This window comes from Oncorhynchus mykiss, chromosome 14 (genome assembly GCF_013265735.2).
Source record: "Oncorhynchus mykiss isolate Arlee chromosome 14, USDA_OmykA_1.1, whole genome shotgun sequence".
Taxonomy (NCBI): Eukaryota; Metazoa; Chordata; class Actinopteri; order Salmoniformes; family Salmonidae; genus Oncorhynchus; species Oncorhynchus mykiss.
In genome coordinates, this window is record NC_048578.1 from 30,682,248 (window position 1) to 30,704,406 (window position 22,159).

At 44.2% G+C, this 22,159-nt stretch overlaps 1 protein-coding gene across 3 annotated transcripts in view; it reads left to right on the forward strand.

Annotated features, from left to right (window-relative positions):
• Positions 1-6,755, forward strand: part of LOC110487777 (transcription factor COE1-A) — a 152,000-nt gene extending 145,245 nt beyond the window's left edge. For all 3 annotated transcript variants that reach the window (XM_036943291.1, XM_036943292.1, XM_036943293.1), the window contains one exon: positions 5,220-6,755. Coding sequence is in view for 1 of the 3 variants with exons in the window: in XM_036943293.1 (XP_036799188.1) it covers positions 5,220-5,251 (32 nt within the window). In the remaining 2 variants the exon portion in view is untranslated. The remainder of the gene's footprint in view (positions 1-5,219) is intronic.
• The last annotated feature ends 15,404 nt before the right edge of the window (positions 6,756-22,159 follow it).

The following is a 22,159-nucleotide window of genomic DNA, read 5'->3' on the forward strand; positions in this document are numbered from 1 at the left end:
GATTAAGGTAGGGTTTGAGAGGGAGAATAAGGGGGAGGTTGATTAAGGTAGGGTTTGAGAGGGAGAATAAGGGAAGTTAAGGAGGGAGGTTGATTAAGGTAGGGTTTGAGAGGGAAAATAAGGGAAGTTAAGGAGAGAGGTTGATTAAGGTAGTGTTTGAGGGGGAGAATAAGGGAAGTTAAGGAGAGAGGTTGATTAAGGTAGGGTTTGAGAGGGAGAATGAGGGAACTAAGGAGAGAGGTTGATTAAGGTAGGGTTTGAGAGGGAGAATAAGGGAAGTAAGGAGAGAGGTTGATTAAGGTAGGGTTTGAGAGGGAGAATAAGGGGGATGTTGATTAAGGTAGGGTTTGAGAGGGAGAATAAGGGAAGTTAAGGAGAGAGATTGATTAAGGTAGGGTTTGAGAGGGAGAATAAGGGAAGTTAAGGGGAGAGGTTGATTAAGGTAGGGTTTGAGAGGGAGAATAAGGGAAGTTAAGGGGAGAGGTTGATTAAGGTAGGGTTTGAGAGGGAGAATAAGGGGGAGGTTGATGAAGGTAGGGTTTGAGAGGGAGAATAAGGGAAGTTAATGAGGGAGGTTGATTAAGGTAGGGTTTGAGAGGGAAAATAAGGGAAGTTAAGGAGAGAGGTTGATTAAGGTAGTGTTTGAGAGGGAGAATAAGGGAAGTTAAGGAGAGAGGTTGATTAAGGTAGGGTTTGAGAGGGAGAATAAGGGAACTAATGAGAGAGGTTGATTAAGGTAGGGTTTGAGAGGGAGAATAAGTGAAGTTAAGGAGAGAGGTTGATTAAGGTAGGGTTTGAGAGGGAGAATAAGGGGGAGGTTGATTAAGGTAGGGTTTGAGAGGGAGAATAAGGGAAGTTAAGGAGAGAGGTTGATTAAGGTAGGGTTTGAGAGGGAAAATAAGGGAAGATTATGGAGAGAGGTTTATTAAGGTAGTGTTTGAGAGGGAGAATAAGGGGGAGGTTGATTAAGGTAGGGTTTGAGGGGGAGAATAAGGGAAGTTAAGGAGAGAGGTTGATTAAGGTAGTGTTTGAGAGGGAGAATAAGGGGGCGGTTGATTAAGGTAGGGTTTGAGAGGAAGAATAAGGGAAGTTAAGTAGAGAGGTTGATTAAGGTAGGGTTTGAGAGGGAGAATAAGGGAACTAAGGAGAGAGGTTGATTAAGGTAGGGTTTGAGAGGGAGAATAAGGGAAGTTAAGGAGAGAGGTGTATTAAGGTAGTGTTTGAGAGGGAGAATAAGGGGGAGGTTGATTAAGGTAGGGTTTGAGAGGGAGAATAAGGGGGAGGTTGATTAAGGTAGGGTTTGAGAGGGAGAATAAGGGAAGTTAAGGAGAGAGGTTGATTAAGGTAGGGTTTGAGAGGGAGAATAAGGGAACTAAGGAGAGAGGTTGATTAAGGTAGGGTTTGAGAGGGAGAATAAGGGAAGTAAGGAGAGAGGTTGATTAAGGTAGGGTTTGAGAGGGAGAATAAGGGAAGTTAAGGAGAGAGGTTGATTAAGGTAGGGTTTGAGAGGGAGAATAAGGGAAGTAAGGAGAGAGGTTGATTAAGGTAGGGTTTGAGAGGGAGAATAAGGGAAGTTAAGGGGAGAGGTTGATTAAGGTAGGGTTTGAGAGGGAGAATAAGGGGGAGGTTGATTAAGGTAGGGTTTGAGAGGGAGAATAAGGGAAGTTAATGAGGGAGGTTGATTAAGGTAGGGTTTGAGAGGGAAAATAAGGGAAGTTAAGGAGAGAGGTTGATTAAGGTAGTGTTTGAGAGGGAGAATAAGGGAAGTTAAGGAGAGAGGTTGATTAAGGTAGGGTTTGAGAGGGAGAATAAGGGGGAGGTTGATTAAGGTAGGGTTTGAGAGGGAGAATAAGGGGGAGGTTGATTAAGGTAGGGTTTGAGAGAGAGAATAAGGGAAGTTAAGGAGAGAGGTTGATTAAGGTAGTGTTTGAGAGGGAGAATAAGGGGGAGGTTGATTAAGGTAGGGTTTGAGAGGGAGAATAGGGGAAGTTAAGGAGAGAGGTTGATTAAGGTAGGGTTTGAGAGGGAAAATAAGGGAAGTTAAGGAGAGAGGTTGATTAAGGTAGTGTTTGAGAGGGAGAATAAGGGGGAGGTTGATTAAGGTAGGGTTTGAGAGGGAGAATAGGGGAAGTTAAGGAGAGAGGTTGATTAAGGTAGGGTTTGAGAGGGAAAATAAGGGAAGTTAAGGAGAGAGGTTGATTAAGGTAGTGTTTGAGAGGGAGAATAAGGGGGAGGTTGATTAAGGTAGGGTTTGAGAGGGAGAATAAGGGGGAGGTTGATTAAGGTAGGGTTTGAGAGGGAGAATAAGGGAAGTTAAGGAGGGAGGTTGATTAAGGTAGGGTTTGAGAGGGAAAATAAGGGAAGTTAAGGAGAGAGGTTGATTAAGGTAGTGTTTGAGGGGGAGAATAAGGGAAGTTAAGGAGAGAGGTTGATTAAGGTAGGGTTTGAGAGGGAGAATGAGGGAACTAAGGAGAGAGGTTGATTAAGGTAGGGTTTGAGAGGGAGAATAAGGGAAGTAAGGAGAGAGGTTGATTAAGGTAGGGTTTGAGAGGGAGAATAAGGGGGAGGTTGATTAAGGTAGGGTTTGAGAGGGAGAATAAGGGAAGTTAAGGAGAGAGATTGATTAAGGTAGGGTTTGAGAGGGAGAATAAGGGAAGTTAAGGGGAGAGGTTTATTAAGGTAGGGTTTGAGAGGGAGAATAAGGGAAGTTAAGGGGAGAGGTTGATTAAGGTAGGGTTTGAGAGGGAGAATAAGGGGGAGGTTGATGAAGGTAGGGTTTGAGAGGGAGAATAAGGGAAGTTAATGAGGGAGGTTGATTACGGTAGGGTTTGAGAGGGAAAATAAGGGAAGTTAAGGAGAGAGGTTGATTAAGGTAGTGTTTGAGAGGGAGAATAAGGGAAGTTAAGGAGAGAGGTTGATTAAGGTAGGGTTTGAGAGGGAGAATAAGGGAACTAATGAGAGAGGTTGATTAAGGTAGGGTTTGAGAGGGAGAATAAGTGAAGTTAAGGAGAGAGGTTGATTAAGGTAGGGTTTGAGAGGGAGAATAAGGGGGAGGTTGATTAAGGTAGGGTTTGAGAGGGAGAATAAGGGAAGTTAAGGAGAGAGGTTGATTAAGGTAGGGTTTGAGAGGGAAAATAAGGGAAGATTAAGGAGAGAGGTTTATTAAGGTAGTGTTTGAGAGGGAGAATAAGGGGGAGGTTGATTAAGGTGGGGTTTGAGGGGGAGAATAAGGGAAGTTAAGGAGAGAGGTTGATTAAGGTAGTGTTTGAGAGGGAGAATAAGGGGGCGGTTGATTAAGGTAGGGTTTGAGAGGGAGAATAAGGGAAGTTAAGTAGAGAGGTTGATTAAGGTAGGGTTTGAGAGGGAGAATAAGGGAACTAAGGAGAGAGGTTGATTAAGGTAGGGTTTGAGAGGGAGAATAAGGCAAGTTAAGGGAAGAGGTTGATTAAGGTAGGGTTTGAGACAGAGAATAAGGGGGAGGTTGATTAAGGTAGGGTTTGAGAGGGAGAATAGGGGAAGTTAAGGAGAGAGGTTGATTAAGGTGGGGTTTGAGAGGGAAAATAAGGGAAGTTAAGGAGAGAGGTTGATTAAGGTAGTGTTTGAGAGGGAGAATAAGGGGGAGGTTGATTAAGGTAGGGTTTGAGAGGGAGAATAGGGGAAGTTAAGGAGAGACGTTGATTAAGGTAGGGTTTGAGAGGGAAAATAAGGGAAGTTAAGGAGAGAGGTGTATTAAGGTAGTGTTTGAGAGGGAGAATAAGGGGGAGGTTGATTAAGGTAGGGTTTGAGAGGGAGAATAAGGGGGAGGTTGATTAAGGTAGGGTTTGAGAGGGAGAATAAGGGAAGTTAAGGAGGGAGGTTGATTAAGGTAGGGTTTGAGAGGGAAAATAAGGGAAGTTAAGGAGAGAGGTTGATTAAGGTAGTGTTTGAGAGGGAGAATAAGGGAAGTTAAGGAGAGAGGTTGATTAAGGTAGGGTTTGAGAGGGAGAATAAGGGAACTAAGGAGAGAGGTTGATTAAGGTAGGGTTTGAGAGGGAGAATAAGGGAAGTAAGGAGAGAGGTTGATTAAGGTAGGGTTTGAGAGGGAGAATAAGGGAAGTTAAGGAGAGAGGTTGATTAAGGTAGGGTTTGAGAGGGAGAATAAGGGAAGTAAGGAGAGAGGTTGATTAAGGTAGGGTTTGAGAGGGAGAATAAGGGAAGTTAAGGGGAGAGGTTGATTATGGTAGGTTTTGAGAGGGAGAATAAGGGGGAGGTTGATTAAGGTAGGGTTTGAGAGGGAGAATAAGGGAAGTTAATGAGGGAGGTTGATTAAGGTAGGGTTTGAGAGGGAAAATAAGGGAAGTTAAGGAGAGAGGTTGATTAAGGTAGTGTTTGAGAGGGAGAATAAGGGAAGTTAAGGAGAGAGGTTGATTAAGGTAGGGTTTGAGAGGGAGAATAAGGGAACTAAGGAGAGAGGTTGATTAAGGTAGGGTTTGAGAGGGAGAATAAGGTAAGTAAGGAGAGAGGTTGATTAAGGTAGGGTTTGAGAGGGAGAATAAGGGAACTAAGGAGAGAGGTTGATTAAGGTAGGGTTTGAGAGGGAGAATAAGGGGGAGGTTGATTAAGGTAGGGTTTGAGAGGGAGAATAGGGGAAGTTAAGGAGAGAGGTTGATTAAGGTAGGGTTTGAGAGGGAAAATAAGGGAAGATTAAGGAGAGAGGTTTATTAAGGTAGTGTTTGAGAGGGAGAATAAGGGGGAGGTTGATTAAGGTAGGGTTTGAGAGGGAGAATAAGGGAAGTTAAGGAGAGAGGTTGATTAAGGTAGGGTTTGAGAGGGAGAATAAGGGAAGTTAAGTAGAGAGGTTGATTAAGGTAGGGTTTGAGAGGGAGAATAAGGGAAGTAAGGAGAGAGGTTGATTAAGGTAGGGTTTGAGAGACAGAATAAGGGAACTAAGGAGAGGGATTGATTAAGGTAGGGTTTGAGAGGGAGAATAAGGGAACTAAGGAGAGGGGTTGATTAAGGTAGGGTTTGAGAGAGAGAGAGAGAGAGAGAGAGAGAGAGAGAGCGAGAGAGAGATCTTTGTACACCAGATGCTGGAACACATTTGCCGTTATGTGTCTGTTCTGATGACAGATGAAACACAGACTGATCTTCCTCTCTCTGTGTGTTTCTCCCTCTCTCTTTCTTTCTCTCTCTTTCTCTCTCTCTCTGTCTCACTCCTTTTCCTCTCTTCCCAAAAACAGTGATTCCCGGGATGATGGATCCATCCATGTAGATCTGTGAACGTTGAGGATTTGGGAATGTTGACAGGGAGAGAACATGTCTGACGTGTCCCTGTGTCCCTGTGTCCCTGTGTCACACTCCAACCCTCTGGACCTGAACAGAACACTGAACTCAAAATGGTTCAACTCAGGCCTTTCTAGAAGGAATCTCATTGGAAGGAAGAGGAGGAAGGAAACAACAAACATAACATTTGTTGATGTCATTTCCTTCCTGGTGAATGTGTGAACCTTCTCAGACACACCTTGGAGTCGAATAATATGGTTATTTAAATTGAATTTAATCGAACTGAATTTAATCGAACTGCATTGAATCAAACTGAATTTAATCGAACTGAATTGAATCGAACTGAATTGAATCAAACTGAATTGAATGTCATTTAATTGACGAAGGACTGGAAGATGTCTCATGACCGTGTCCACATCACAATTGAGTGACAATATTACTGACCTCATGACAAAAGCATTTATTTGTATGCGTATTTATTGGTATAATGTTTAAGTTATATTGTTTAAGATCTGTTGTATGCCTTCCTACAGACTGTGACACATACAAACAGCACTGCAGCTGATTGGCTATAAGGGTTTGTGTAAGTAGATAGCTCTGACATGACTGGATAGGAGTTAACATGGGTTGTAACTAAGCTGTCTTGTATCAGTTTACATTTAGTAACTGTAAACAAACACTGTATAGCCTCGAAAACACAGTTCAAATGATAATGGCCATATCAATGATGCATCCATAGCCATGTGTAGGAATTTGAGAGTGGTTACATTTCCCCATCTCTCAGCTTTTAACTGAAACAGTGGTGGGGACCATACTAGGTTGTTGTTTCAACTGGATTGTCCTTTAAAAAGGACTCAAACACACTGAGCTGAAAGATAACTTCTACAATTTTGACAAAGATTTTTGCTGCTAACTTATCACAGAAATATAATCAGAGATGGGCAATTCCCTTTTAATTTCAATCAGAAAACACGTTTGATGAAATATCAGATTAGAATGACAATTGATGTAACATATTTGTGTCTATAAATATAAAAAGGATGGGTTTATTATTTGATTTATTTGACTTTGTTTTACCAAAGTTATACTTCTAAATATAATATAAACAATAATATGTCTTAAGGCAGCTCTCGACACAGATGGTCATTTCACTGTCAAGCTCTCATCATCTATACTTTGCAAAAATGAGAATCACGGATTTGGATACAAAACAGGGATTTCTGTATAAAGTTCTCATTGAAATAATGTATTTCTCTTTTGGATGTGTACATTTTGCATTACTTCTTGACCTAAATTCTAGCTTGTTCTGTGTTAGTTTATAAGTGTCACAGAGTTATGTTTTGCCACCCACTATGTAAATGTGATCTCACAGGTTTTATTTTGTATCTGTATTGGTGCTGTATTGTCTAGACATGTTTCCATTTGTTATTTCCCATCCCAAAATGTTATCTATTCTTTATTTTATAGGTTAATAAAAGTAGAGTTTTTCCTGATTTGAAAATGTTTTTAAAAATGTTATGTCCAAAAGCAGCATCATATTCTGATAGCAGTTGGTTTGGATTTCCACCAACTGTCTTTTTCTAATCTAAACTCCAAGTCCAAACATCAGTCCATGCTCGACCCTGGTTTCCACTTTACAGTATTTACACACACTCAGACACTTGATTCACCTTAGTCAACCATTTCCTCCTCTCCCTCTCCTCCACCTCTTCTTCTCCTTCTCCTTCTTTCTCTCTGTTGGTCCGTTTTTCTCTCTTTCTCTCTATTGGTCCTTTTTTTTCTCTCTCTCTCTCTCTATTGGTCCGTTTTTCTCTCTCTCTCTCTCTCTCTCTATTGGTCCGTTTTTCTCTCTCTCTCTCTCTATTGGTCCGTTTTTCTCTCTTTCTCTCTATTGGTCCGTTTTTCTCTCTTTCTCTCTATTGGTCCGTTTTTTTTTCTCTCTCTCTCTCTCTCTCTATTGGTCCGTTTTTCTCTCTTTCTCTCTCTCTATTGGTTCGTTTATCTCCCTTTCTCTCTCTATTGGGCCGTTTTTCTCTTTCTCTCTCTCTATTGGTCCGTTTTTCTCTCTTTCTCTCTATTGGTCCGTTTTTCTCTCTTTCTCTCTATTGGTCCGTTTTTCTCTCTCTCTCTCTATTGGTCCGTTTTTCTCTCTCTATTGGTCCGTTTTTCTCTCTTTCTCTCTCTCTATTGGTCCGTTTTTCTCTCTCTCTCTATTGGTCCGTTTTTCTCTCTCTCTCTCTTTTGGTCCGTTTCTCTCTCTCTCTCTATTGGTCAGTTTTTTTTTCTCTCTCTCTATTGGTCTGTTTCTCTCTCTCTCTCTCTCTCTCTCTCGGTCCGTTTTTATGTCTTTCTCTCTATTGGTCCGTTTTTTTCTCTCTCTCTCTATTGGTCCGTTTTTCTCTCTCTCTCTCTCTATTGGTCCGTTTTTCTCGAGCTTTCTCTTTATTGCTCCATTTTTCTCTCTCTCTTTATTACTCCATTTTTCTCTACCTTTCTCTTGTATTGCTCCATTTTTCTCTACATTTCTCTTTATTGCTCCATTTTTCTCTACCTTTCTATTGGTCTGTTTTTCTCGACCTTTCTCTCTATCGATCCATTGTGCGTCTTCAAGCTGTTGCCGGACATAGAATCGGACTTTCTGTTCTTGAGAATATTGCGCAGAAGACTGCCTGTTGATAGACTTGGGTGTTGTCAGGTGATGGCGTGAGGCTTTCACCATGCTGTTCAGATCGAGGAGGGGTTGGCGTGAGGCCTTCACCATACTGTTCAGATCGAGGAGGGGTTGGCGTGAGGCCTTCACCATGCTGTTCAGATCGAGGAGGGGTTGGCGTGAGGCCTTCACCATGCTGTTCAGATCGCGGAGGGGTTGGCGTGAGGCCTTCACCATGCTGTTCAGATCGAGGAGGGGTTGGCGTGAGGATTTCACCATGCTGTTCAGATCGAGGAGGGGTTGGCGTGAGGATTTCAACATGATGTTCAGATCGAGGAGGGGTTGGCGTGAGGCCTTCACCATGCTGTTCAGATCGAGGAGGGGTTGGCGTGAGGCCTTCACCATGCTGTTCAGATCGAGGAGGGGTTGGCGTGAGGCCTTCACCATGCTGTTCAGATCGAGGAGGGGTTGGCGTGAGGCCTTCACCATGCTGTTTGAGGAGGGGTTGGCGTGAGGCCATCACCATGCTGTTCAGATCGAGGGGGGGTTGGCGTGAGGCCTTCACCATGCTGTTCGAGGAGGGGTTGGCGTGAGGCCTTCACCATGCTGTTCAGATCGAGGGGGGTTGGCGTGAGGCCTTCACCATGCTGTTCGAGGAGGGGTTGGCGTGAGGCTTTCACCATGCTGTTCAGATCGAGGGGGGTTGGCCTGAGGCCTTCACCATGCTGTTCGAGGAGGGGTTGGCGTGAGGCCACCATGCTGTTCAGATCGAGGAGGGGTTGGCGTGAGGCCACCATGCTGTTCAGATCGAGGGGGGTTGGCGTGAGGCCTTCACCATGCTTCTCGAGGAGGGGTTGGCGTGAGGCCTTCACCATGCTGTTCAAGGAGGGGTTGATGTGAGGCCTTCACCATGCTGTTCGAGGAGGGGTTGGCGTGAGGCCTTCACCATGCTGTTCAGATCGAGGAGGGGTTGGCGTGAGGCCTTCACCATGCTGTTTGAGGAGGGGTTGGCGTGAGGCCTTCACCATGCTGTTCGAGGAGGGGTTGGCGTGAGGCCTTCACCATGCTGTTCAGATCGAGGGGGGTTGGCGTGAGGCCTTCACCATGCTGTTCGAGGAGGGGTTGGCGTGAGGCTTTCACCATGCTGTTCAGATCGAGGGGGGTTGGCCTGAGGCCTTCACCATGCTGTTCGAGGAGGGGTTGGCGTGAGGCCACCATGCTGTTCAGATCGAGGAGGGGTTGGCGTGAGGCCACCATGCTGTTCAGATCGAGGGGGGTTGGCGTGAGGCCTTCACCATGCTTCTCGAGGAGGGGTTGGCGTGAGGCCTTCACCATGCTGTTCAAGGAGGGGTTGATGTGAGGCCTTCACCATGCTGTTCGAGGAGGGGTTGGCGTGAGGCCTTCACCATACTGTTCAGATCGAGGAGGGGTTGGCGTGAGGCCTTCACAATGCTGTTCAGATCGAGGAGGGGTTGGCGTGAGGCCTTCACCATGCTGTTCAGATCGAGGAGGGGTTGGCGTGAGGCCTTCACCATGCTGTTCAGATCGAGGAGGGGTTGGCGTGAGGATTTCACCATGCTGTTCAGATCGAGGAGGGGTTGGCGTGAGGATTTCACCATGATGTTCAGATCGAGGAGAGGTTGGCGTGAGGCCTTCACCATGCTGTTCAGATCGAGGAGGGGTTGGCGTGAGGCCTTCACCATGCTGTTCAGATCGAGGAGGGGTTGGCGTGAGGCCTTCACCATGCTGTTCAGATTGAGGAGGGGTTGGCGTGAGGCCTTCACCATGCTGTTTGAGGAGGGGTTGGCGTGAGGCCTTCACCATGCTGTTCAGATCGAGGGGGGGTTGGCGTGAGGCCTTCACCATGCTGTTCGAGGAGGGGTTGGCGTGAGGCCTTCACCATGCTGTTCAGATCGAGGGGGGTTGGCGTGAGGCCTTCACCATGCTGTTCGAGGAGGGGTTGGCGTGAGGCTTTCACCATGCTGTTCAGATCGAGGGGGGTTGGCCTGAGGCCTTCACCATGCTGTTCGAGGAGGGGTTGGCGTGAGGCCACCATGCTGTTCAGATCGAGGAGGGGTTGGCGTGAGGCCACCATGCTGTTCAGATCGAGGGGGGTTGGCGTGAGGCCTTCACCATGCTTCTCGAGGAGGGGTTTGCGTGAGGCCTTCACCATGCTGTTCAAGGAGGGGTTGATGTGAGGCCTTCACCATGCTGTTCGAGGAGGGGTTGGCGTGAGGCCTTCACCATGCTGTTTGAGGAGGGGTTGGCGTGAGGCCTTCACCATGCTGTTCAGATCGAGGGGGGGTTGGCGTGAGGCCTTCACCATGCTGTTCGAGGAGGGGTTGGCGTGAGGCCTTCACCATGCTGTTCAGATCGAGGGGGGTTGGCGTGAGGCCTTCACCATGCTGTTCGAGGAGGGGTTGGCGTGAGGCTTTCACCATGCTGTTCAGATCGAGGGGGGTTGGCCTGAGGCCTTCACCATGCTGTTCGAGGAGGGGTTGGCGTGAGGCCACCATGCTGTTCAGATCGAGGAGGGGTTGGCGTGAGGCCACCATGCTGTTCAGATCGAGGGGGGTTGGCGTGAGGCCTTCACCATGCTTCTCGAGGAGGGGTTGGCGTGAGGCCTTCACCATGCTGTTCAAGGAGGGGTTGATGTGAGGCCTTCACCATGCTGTTCGAGGAGGGGTTGGCGTGAGGCCTTCACCATGCTGTTCAGATCGAGGAGGGGTTGGCGTGAGGCCTTCACCATGCTGTTCAGATCGAGGAGGGGTTGGCGTGAGGCCTTCACCATGCTGTTCAGATCGAGGAGGGGTTGGCGTGAAGCTTTCACCATGCTGTTCAGATCGAGGAGGGGTTGGTGTGAGGGCTTTACCATGCTGTTCAGATCGAGGAGGGGTTGATGTCTGTTTCAAATTAATTAACCTCTATTTGGAAACATTGCTTTGTACAGCACTTCATCATAATTATAAAGTTTTGTATTGAGGAGACAAAAACAGCCAAGCCAAATAGCTGGTGTCTTTTTTCACTCTGGTGTGTCTGAATACAGTGGTTAGTTAGGGGAAGTGCATTAAAATAACATCTACTGTATGGATTGTTATCATTTTTTAAATGAAAATTCAGCTGTAAAATTACTTTTGGACATTCACAATATGACTGTAAATGAAAGTGACCTCTTGTCTGTGACCTTCTCACTGTCCTATGTTGTGTTTTGGGAAGAGTTCTCTGTGTCCTCAACAACTTGATCTCACCAGCTCAAGATGATATTTGACGTTTATCCAACAGGTTTAGGAAATATGATAATTCCATGTTCATTGTTCTCTGTGATTATGTACTTTGCATACCAGGTGTCAATTCAACACAATGAGGAACAAGGAGCCAGAGCCAGACCGTATTGACCAGCTTCCTAAACCTATTAGTTAATGATGATTCGGGAGTTATTAATCACATATTGCGCACGCCCACCACAATTAATTCAGTCATATGCATTTGCAATTATCAGCAGAAAATTATCAGTTTTTTATCGTTTGCATATTTAAATTCAGGAGGCTGTGATGGGATAAACTTGTTTAAAAAGACAGATCGAAGGATTCTGCAGACCTCACAGTGTTCCTGGGTCTCCACAGTTACTCCAGGGTTTCAAAATGCAAAAAGACAGATTGAAGGAATCTGCAGACCTCACAGTGTTCCTGGGTCTCCACAGTTACTCCAGGGTTTCAAAATGCAAAAAGACAGATCGAAGGATTCTGCAGACCTCACAGTGTTCCTGGGTATCCGCAGTTACTCCAGGGTTCCAAAATACAAAAAGACAGATTGAAGGATTCTGCAGACCTCACAGTGTTCCTGGGTCTCCACAGTTACTCCAGGGTTACAAAATACAAAAAGACAGATCGAAGGATTCTGCAGACCTCACAGTGTTCCTGGGTATCCGCAGTTACTCCAGGGTTTCAAAATGCAAAAAGGGAGATTGAAGGATTCTGCAGACCTCACAGTGTTCCTGGGTCTCCACTGTTACTCCAGGGTTCCAAAATACAAAAATACAGATTGAAGGATTCTGCAGACCTCACAGTGTTCCTGGGTCTCCACAGTTACTCCAGGGTTCCAAAATACAAAAAGACAGATCGAAGGATTCTGCAGACCTCACAGTGTTCCTGGGTATCCGCAGTTACTCCAGGGTTTCAAAATGCAAAAAGACTGATCGAAGGATTCTGCAGACCTCACAGTGTTCCTGGGTCTCCACAGTTACTCCAGGGTTCCGAAATGCAAAAAGGGAGATTGACCAGGAAGCACTAATGAAATGCAACCTGGGATCATTAGACAGTGTTTGTGTGTACCATTGGGTACTAACTGGATAAGTGTAGCCTGTGGTCTCAGCACTGGAAGGGTTGTTGGATCTAGCCACAGAGCTGATTGTCTGCTGACACAGTAAAGTGAGTTGTAGACACACTGAGATGTTAGCAGTAAAGGGAAGTCAATTGAATGATGGGGGTTACAGACTTAATATTGGGTTCACTTTGACTTTGTCCTGGGGCTTAATGATTTTAATTAGAGTAGTGACTCGTGTGGCTCAAGGGAGTCGGCTTCTCCTGGATTCAGCATGAAGCGAAACACACACACACACACACACACACACACACACACACACACACACACAAAGCTGTGGTTTTCTTTTTTTCTTATATATTTTAGCTAGATAAAAGATTAAGAGATTGCACATTTTTGCCCGCCCGACCTACCCCCATCAACCATTTTTGCCCGCCCGACCTACCCCCATCAACCATTTTTGTACCCCCCACCCAGAATGCCTTAAAACACATTTTTAAAAGTCATTAAGTTACGTTTTTATAAGCTAAAGCAAAAAGTATACTAATCTGGAGGAAGGTGATCCTATAGGTCTACTGTATACAGCAGTAACCTCAAGGGGTGGGGCCAAGAGTACTAATCTGGAGGAAATGTATGGAGCTGATAAAAATAGGAAATCATCTGGTCCCAGGTGGAATAACATTTGTTGGTTGACCCTCAAATGGTATACTTTCTTTTTTTCTAATTTTAGGAATAGCATAAAATATTTTAGCCAAAGAAAGTCTAACAGAGGATTGACAGATTTTTAATACAATAAAATCCTTCTGAGGACTAACATGGAGGCAAAGGCAATGGCATCTAGACGTCTATTGGACAGGGAAGGACTTCTGGTACTTCAAAAATAGTTATTTTTGCAATGGGCTGCAACTCTATATGAAATGTTTCAGAAAGGGTTTTGAATATAGTTGACCAGTAATCTACCAGATGTGGAAAGGACCAGAACAAACAGGTCTTTTACACCTGTACCATCAACATTTAGTAGAATTCTGGATAATCTTAAATGACTGAAATGGATACAGTTAAGTAGTGTACCTTACACTGTACAAGGTTGAGCCGGGCACAAGAAGAGCTTCCATTTATCCTGAGTAAGGCACTCTTCCAGACTTCCTCAGAGATCTCTACACCAAGTTCCTTTTCCCACTCAGATCGCATTTTAATTGATGGGTTATCAAGGGACATTACTATAAAAAAATATATATGACATGAGTCTCTTTAGTTGAAATTGTGTTTTCAAAAGGGCATCCAAACCCAATCGGGTGGTAGAAATGCAAAGGTGGGGCTTTGAGTGCGAATACACTGACAAATTTGGAAATACCTATATAAACTTGAATGGGGTAGATTACATTTTAAAGTGAGGTTGTCAAAATTGGCAAAGGTGCCGTCAATATAGAAGTAATTAAACTTAGTAAGGCCATTTCTCTGCCACATCCTAAAAGCTGAATCCAGTTCAGCTGGAAGGAAGAGGTGATTATTACATATAGGCCCTTGAATACAGAAACCACAGAATTGATGGAATTCGGTCCACATTTTAAGAGTAGTAATAACAATTGAAATAGATGTGTAGCATGAAGCTGATAGGAAAAATAGAGATGACTAAAGCTGAGAGAGGGAGAACGGAGGTGACTAAAGCTGAGAGAGGGAGAATGGAGGTGACTAAAGCTGAGAGGGGGAGAACGGAGGTGACTAAAGCTGAGAGAGGGAGAATGGAGGTGACTAAAGCTGAGAGGGGGAGAGAATGGAGGTGACTAAAGCTGAGACGGGGAGAATGGAGGTGACTAAAGCTGAGAGGGGGAGAATGGAGGTGACTAAAGCTGAGAGGAAGAGAATGGAGGTGACTAAAGCAGAGAGGGGGAGAATGGAAATGACTAAAGCTGACAGAGGAAGAGAATGGAGATGACTAAAGCTGACAGAGGAAGAGAATGGAGATGACTAAAGCTGAGAGAGGAAGAGAATGGAGATGACTAAAGCTGAGACGGGGAGAATGGACATGACTAAAGCTGAGAGAGGAAGAGAATGGAGGTGACTAAAGCTGAGAGGGGGAGAATGGAGGTGACTAAAGCTGAGAGGAAGAGAATGGAGGTGACTAAAGCTGAGACGGGGAGAATGGACATGACTAAAGCTGAGAGAGGAAGAGAATGGAGGTGACTAAAGCTGAGAGAGGAAGAGATGGAGGTGACTAAAGCAGAGAGGGGGGGAATGGAAATGACTAAAGCTGACAGAGGAAGAGAATGGAGATGACTAAAGCTGACAGAGGAAGAGAATGAAGATGACTAAAGCTGAGACGGGGAGAATGGAGGTGACTAAAGCTGAGGCGGGGAGAATGGACATGACTAAAGCTGAGAGAGGAAGAGAATGTAGGTGACTAAAGCTGAGAGGGGGAGAATGGAGGTGACTAAAGCTGATAGGAAAAATAGAGGTGACTAAAGCTGACAGAGGAAGAGAATGGAGATGACTAAAGCTTAGAGAGGAAGAGAATGGAGGTGACTAAAGAAGAGAGGGAGAGAATGGAGATGACAAAAGCTGAGAGAGGAAGAGAATGGAGGTGACTAAAGCAGAGAGAGGAAGAGAATGGAGATGACTAAAGCTGAGACGGGGAGAATGGAGGTGACTAAAGCTGACAGAGGAAGAGAATGGAGGTGACTAAAGCTGAGAGGGGGAGAATGGAGATGACTAAAGCTGAGAGAGGAAGAGAATGGAGATGACTAAAGCTGAGACGGGGAGAATGGAGGTGACTAAAGCTGAGAGAGGAAGAGAATGGAGGTGACTAAAGCTGAGACGGGGAGAATGGACATGACTAAAGCTGAGAGAGGAAGAGAATGTAGGTGACTAAAGCTGAGAGGGGGAGAATGGAGGTGACTAAAGCTGAGAGAGAAGAGAATGGAGATGACTAAAGCTGAGAGAGGAAGAGAATGGAGATGACTAAAGCTGAGAGAGGAAGAGAATGGAGGTGACTAAAGCTGAGAGAGGAAGAGAATGGAGGTGACTAAAGCTGAGAGAGGACGAGAATGGAGATGACTAAAGCTGAGAGAGGAAGAGAATGGAGGTGACTAAAGCTGAGACGGGGAGAATGGAGGTGACTAAAGCTGAGAGAAGAAGAGAATGGAGGTGACTAAAGCTGAGAGAGGAAGAGAATGGAGGTGACTAAAGCTGAGAGGAGGAGAATGGAGATGACTAAAGCTGAGAGAGGAAGAGAATGGAGATGACAAAAGCTGAGACGGGGAGAATGGAGATGACTAAAGCTGAGAGAGGAAGAGAATGGAGGTGACTAAAGCAGAGAGAGGAAGAGAATGGAGATGACTAAAGCTGACAGAGGAAGAGAATGGAGATGACTAAAGCTGACAGAGGAAGAGAATGGAGATGACTAAAGCTGAGACGGGGAGAATGGACATGACTAAAGCTGAGAGAGGAAGAGAATGGAGGTGACTAAAGCTGAGAGGGGGAGAATGGAGGTGACTAAAGCTGATAGGAAAAATATAGGTGACTAAAGCTGAGAGGGGGAGAATGGAGGTGACTAAAGCTGAGACAGGGAGAATGGACATGACTAAAGCTGAGAGAGGAAGAGAATGGAGGTGACTAAAGCTGAGAGAGGAAGAGAATGGAGGTGACTAAAGCTGAGAGGGGGAGAATGGAGATGACTAAAGCTGACAGAGGAAGAGAATGGAGATGACTAAAGCTGACAGAGGAAGATAATGGAGATGACTAAAGCTGACAGAGGAATAGAATGGAGATGACTAAAGCTGACAGAGGAAGAGAATGGAGATGACTAAAGCTGACAGAGTAAGAGAATGGAGATGACTAAAGCTGACAGAGGAAGAGAATGGAGATGACTAAAGCTGAGAGAGGAAGAGAATGGAGATGATTAAAGCTGACAGAGGAAGAGAATGGAGATGACTAAAGCTGACAGAGGAATAGAATGGAGATGACTAAAGCTGACAGAGGAATAGAATGGAGATGACTAAAGCTGACAGAGGAAGAGAATGGAGATGACTAAAGCTGACAGAGGAAGAGAATGGAGATGACTAAAGCTGACAGAGGAAGAGAATGGAGATGACTAAAGCTGACAGAGGAAGAGAATGGAGATGACTGAAGCTGACAGAGGAAGAGAATGGAGATGACTAAAGCTGACAGAGGAAGAGAATGGAGATGCCTAAAGCTGACAGAGGAAGATAAAAAGGAGTCAGTTTCAGGTTTGACACCAGTCAGTTTCTGGAGTGTGGAGCCAGTAAACAATATTTTGTATCGTTGCTGCCCAGCAATAACACATAGCGTTTGGAGAGGATCATTCTCTGTGTGTTCTCTCTCTCTGGAAGGTCAGGTTTTCTTTGTGTTTGTGTGTGCTCTTTTCACACAGAAATCATTGCTGTGTCTTAACAATGGGAGTCTCTGTGTGATCATTGATTCAGAAAGACCTGGTATATCAACAGTAATTCCTGCTGGTAATTGACTGTGCGTTGTGCTAATGAGAGGTGGGGGCGGGGGGAGTTATCTCTCTCTGTAATAAGTGTGTTCAATAAGAGGGGGAGGTGAGGGGGTGAGTTAGCTAATGGATTTTAGAGAGGCAGAGATGGAGGGATGGATTTCACCCGGTGCGAACAGAGAGATGGAGAGGGGGAGGAGGTCTGTGAACTGAGTGACGAGTGGGCATTTAGAACACTTATCTTTATTGTTTAGCTGGAATGAAAACACCAGATAGATAGCCTGTCCTCTCTATCTATCTCTAGCTCCCTCTCTCTCTCCCACTCTCTCTCTCTCGTCCATCTGACAATGAAAGTGACTACAGAACAACAGATAACCATTTAAGTGAGTATACTAATGATAAAAGCGAACAATAAACGCTAATATGTTTATTTGTTTATCAAAAGGTAGAAGGTATACTGTATATTAATGCGAGAAGTTTATATAAAATAGGTACTATTATGATAATAGCATTGTATGGTAAACAATCAAAAATATTATACTCTATCGGGATAGATGTAGAAAGATAGAGGTCTATAGGGATAGATGTAGATAGATGGAGGTCTATAGGGATAGATGTAGACAGATAGAAGTCTGGGATAGATATAGAAAGATAGAGGTCTATAGGGATAGATGTAGAAAGATAGAAGTCTGGGATAGATGTAGAAAGATAGAGGTATATAGGGATAGATGTAGACATGTAGAAGTCTATATGGATAGATGAAGAAATATAGAAGTCTATAGGGATAGATGTAGAAAGATAGAAGTCTATAGGGATAGATGTAGACTGAATACTGGGATAGATATAGAAAGATAGAGGTCTATAAGGATAGATGTAGAAAGATAGAAGTCTATAGGGATAGATGTAGAAAGATAGAGGTCTATAAGGATAGATGTAGACTGAATACTGGGATAGATATAGAAAAATATAATTCTGGGATAGAAGTAGAAAGATAGAAGTCTATAGGGATAGATGTAGACAGATAGAAGTCTATAGGGATAGATGTAGACAGATAGAAGTCTACAGGGATAGATGTAGAAAGATAGACTTTATTGTCACTCACACTTGTAATCATTGATGACATCTGAGCCTAGCCACACATCCACTTTTCATTTAACCCTAATGGGGTTAGGAAGAAGACCAATGACATCACACATACATGCACGCACGCACGCACTCACACACACACTTATTGTGCGTTGGATTGACAAAGGCCATCTTTGATTGATGCACCGTGGTGCCTCCACATGTCCTACAGCTCATTCATAGATTTGTGTTTCCTCAGCATCATTAAGTCCTGTTTTATTCCATTATATTTTAATGTGGAACAAGCTAAATTGTGATTAATGTAGTGTATCTGAGAAAACACAAGATTTGACATTTAATGAGACAATGTGGTGTTTACATGCTGAATATGTAAAAACAAAAATAGGCAGACAAATGAAGGAAAGAAAGTGCAATGAACGAAGCATCAGATCTGATCTGATTCCTTCTCATTTCTCTCTTTGTTCAGTCTCTTCACTAACCAACCCAATAAACATAACTGGCCTTTCTGATTAGCACACACACACACACACACACACACACACACACGCACACGCACACACACGCAAGCACGCAGCTCTAGGTGTCTACATTTAAGCCTGATCCATCTCTGTAAGAATAATTTAAGCCTGATCCATCTCTGTAAGAATCATTTAATCCTGATCCATAGCTGTAAGAATCATTTAATCCTGATCCATCTCTGTAAGAATAATTTAATCCTGATCCATAGCTGTAAGAATCATTTAATCCTGACCCATAGCTGTAAGAATCATTTAATCCTGATCCATAGCTGTAAGAATCATTTAATCCTGATCCATAGCTGTAAGAATCATTTAATCCTGATCCAACTTTAAAATTAGTAATAATAATAATAATAATGAATTGGTAGACACATGCAGAGATAGCTGTTACCACACACACGGGCAGATACACAAAGGCATACACACACACACACACTGTCATTCTAAAGTGGATGGAGCCATGTGGTGGTCACATATTGTTTGCCTGGCCGTGCTACGACAGAAACAAGCTGAGATGGATGGGGACCTGGGACTGATTGGGGTTAGAGAAGAGAAGAGAAGAGAAAGAGAGAGAGACTGCATGCAGAAACACCAAATTGAGACTCTGCATGCAGAATTCTGCTAAAATATCCTCAGTGTACAACGTAGAACACCAAATAATGCATGCAGAGCAGAATACGGCCGATACCCTCTAATTATCAAAATCCAGAAAAGAGACATTCAATTTTACAACCACCTAAAAGGGGGCGATTCCCAAACCTTCCATAACAAAGCCATCACCGACAGAGAGATAAACCTGGAGAAGACTCCCCTAAGCAAACTGGTTCTGGGACTCTGTTCACAAACACAAACAGACCCCACAGTGCCCCAGGACAGCGACCCAACCAAATCATGAGCAAACAAAAAGATAATTACTTGACACATTGGAAAGAATTAACAAAAGAACAGAGCAAACTAGAATACCTGACCACTTTGACAGACCCAAACCTAAAAACGTCTTCGGGATCGGTGTCCCATCCACGGGACGGTTGAGCTAACGTAGGCTAACAATAACGTTTCCCAGGGCATAGACAAAACTGATATTGGCAGCAAGCTTAAATTATTGTTAATCTAACTGCACTGTCCAATTTACAGTAGCTATTACAGTGAAATAATACCATGCTATTGTTTGAGGAGAGTACACAGTTTTGAACATGAAAAGTTATTAATAAACAAATTAAGCACATCAGTCTTGATACAACATTTTGAACAGAATGCAATGGTTCATTGGATCAGTCTAAAATAATGCACACACACACACAGACTGCTGCCATCTAGTGGCCAAAATCTAAATTGCAGCTGGGCTGGAATAATACACTGCTCAAAAAAATAAAGGGAACACTAAAATAACACATCCTAGATCTGAATGAATGAAATATTCTTATTAAATACTTTTTTCTTTACATAGTTGAATGTGCTGACAACAAAATCACACAAAAATGATCAATGGAAATCAAATGTATCAACCCATGGAGGTCTGGATTTGGAGTCACACTCAAAATGAAAGTGGAAAACCACACTACAGGCTGATCCAACTTTGATGTAATGTCCTTAAAACCTGTTAAGGATATGGCAGACATACGCCCCCTTTGGAGAGATTGGGTACCCCTAGTAAACTGGAAAAAAAATCTGTCAAAAATTGATAATATATGCAAATAAAAATTATTATTGGATAGAAAACACTCTAAAGATTCTAAAACCGTTGGAATTATGTCTGTAAGTATAGCAGAACTCACAGGGCAGGCATTCTTCCAAACTAGTTTTTGTGGCCATGAAAGTTGGAGCAACTTTGACGTCATGGCCCCCACCCTTCCCAACGAGCTATGATTCTGGGGACTTTCTATCTCTTCCGCTAGATGTCCTCTTTCATTAGAGCTTCAAATCGTTCAAATCCCGCGAGAATTGACCCTATGGGAGTGAAATTAGTGCGTGCCACAAGAGAATAGGCTGTGCGTATGGGCGCGAATTGGTCCCAGCCATTCCTTTGTTTCCAGCACTCAAGAGAAGGGCAGACGATGGCCGATTGAATTGAAGTTTGTTTTGCATGTCTAAAACATCATAAAGCTTGCTTCTGCACTTAGTTTGACCTGTTTAGTCGACATATAATGTGTAATTTTGAAGTTTTGATGCGCAACTTATCCGGACCAGAGGACGTTTTGGGTGCATTTCAGCTGATGTTATTAGCAGTAGCTAATACAAAGACGCAAGACTTGAAACCAAACGATGTATTGGGTAAGTATGAAGCCTTCCAGAACATTCTGAACGAAGACCATCGAAGGTAAGGGAATATTTATGCTTAAATCTGTGTTTCTGTTGACTCCAACATTACGTGGAAATGTAGCTTGGAACTGAGCGCTGTCTCAGCATATGGAATAGTGTGCGATTTCTGTAACGTTAAAAATAAATCTAACACAGCGGTTGCATAAAGAAGCAGTGTATCTTTCTAACTATATGTAGAACATGTATATTTAGTAAAAGTTTATGATGTCTATTTACGTTATCTTGCCGCGCTACATAGATTTCCTGCGGGCATTTTTGAGTAATTTCTGAAGGTAAACTCACTGTAAATGGACATTTATGGATATAAATGGCATATTATTGAAAAAAAAAAATATGTACTGTGTAATATGTCATATTACTGTCATCTGATGAAGATTTTCAAAAGGTTAGTGAGCGATTTATTTTTTAATCCTGCGTTTGTTGATTGCATGTTTTGGCTATTGAAATGAGCTGTGTCTGGTGGTGGTTTTACATATATATGTGCTATGTTTTCGCCGTAAAACATTTTAGAAATCTGACTTGCTGGCTAGATGAACAAGGTGTTTATCTTTCATTTGAGCTATTGGACTTGTTAATGTGTGGAGGTTAAATATTTTTAAGAATATTTTTGCGTTCCATGCGCCACCGTTTCAGCTGAACGTGGGAGGGTTGATCCCCAATTGGGAACCAGTATCGTAGACAGGTTAAAACAAGTCAAAATGAGGCTCAGTAGTGTGTGTGGCCTCCACGTGCCTGTATGACCTCCCTACAACGCCTGGGCATGCTCCTGATGAGGTGGCGGATGGTCTCCTGAGGGATCTCCTCCCAGACCTGGACTAAAGCATCCGCCAACTCCTGGACAGTCTGTGGTGCAACGTGGCGTTGGTGGATGGAGCGAGACATGATGTCCCAGATGTGCTCAATTGGATTCAGGTCTGGGGAACGGGAGGGCCAGTCCATAGCATCAATGCTTTCCTCTTGCAGGAACTGCTGACACACTCCAGCCACATGAGGTCTAGCATTGTCTTGCATTAGGAGGAACCCAGGAGGAACACAGGGCCAACCACACCAGCATATGGTCTCACAAGGGGTCTGAGGATCTCATCTCGGTACCTAATGGCAGTCAGGCTACCTCTGGCGAGCACATGGAGGGCTGTGCGGCCCCCCAAAGAAATGCCACCCCACACCATGACTGACCCACCGCCAAACCGGTCATGCTGGAGGATGTTGCAGGCAGCAGAACGTTCTCCACGGTGTCTCCAGACTGTCACGTCTGTCACATGTGCTCAGTGTGAACCTGCTTTCATCTGTGAAGAGCCCAGTGGCGAATTTGCCAATCTTGGTGTTCTCTGGCAAATGCCAAACGTCCTGTTGGGCTGTAAGCACAACCCCCACCTGTGGACGTCGGGCCCTCATACCACCCTCATGGAGTCTGTTTCTGACCGTTTGAGCAGACACATGCACATTTGTGGCCTGCTGGAGGTCATTTTGCAGGGCTCTGGCAGTGCGCCTCCTGCTCCTCCTTGCACAAAGGCAGAGGTAGCGGTCCTGCTGCTGGGTTTTTGCCCT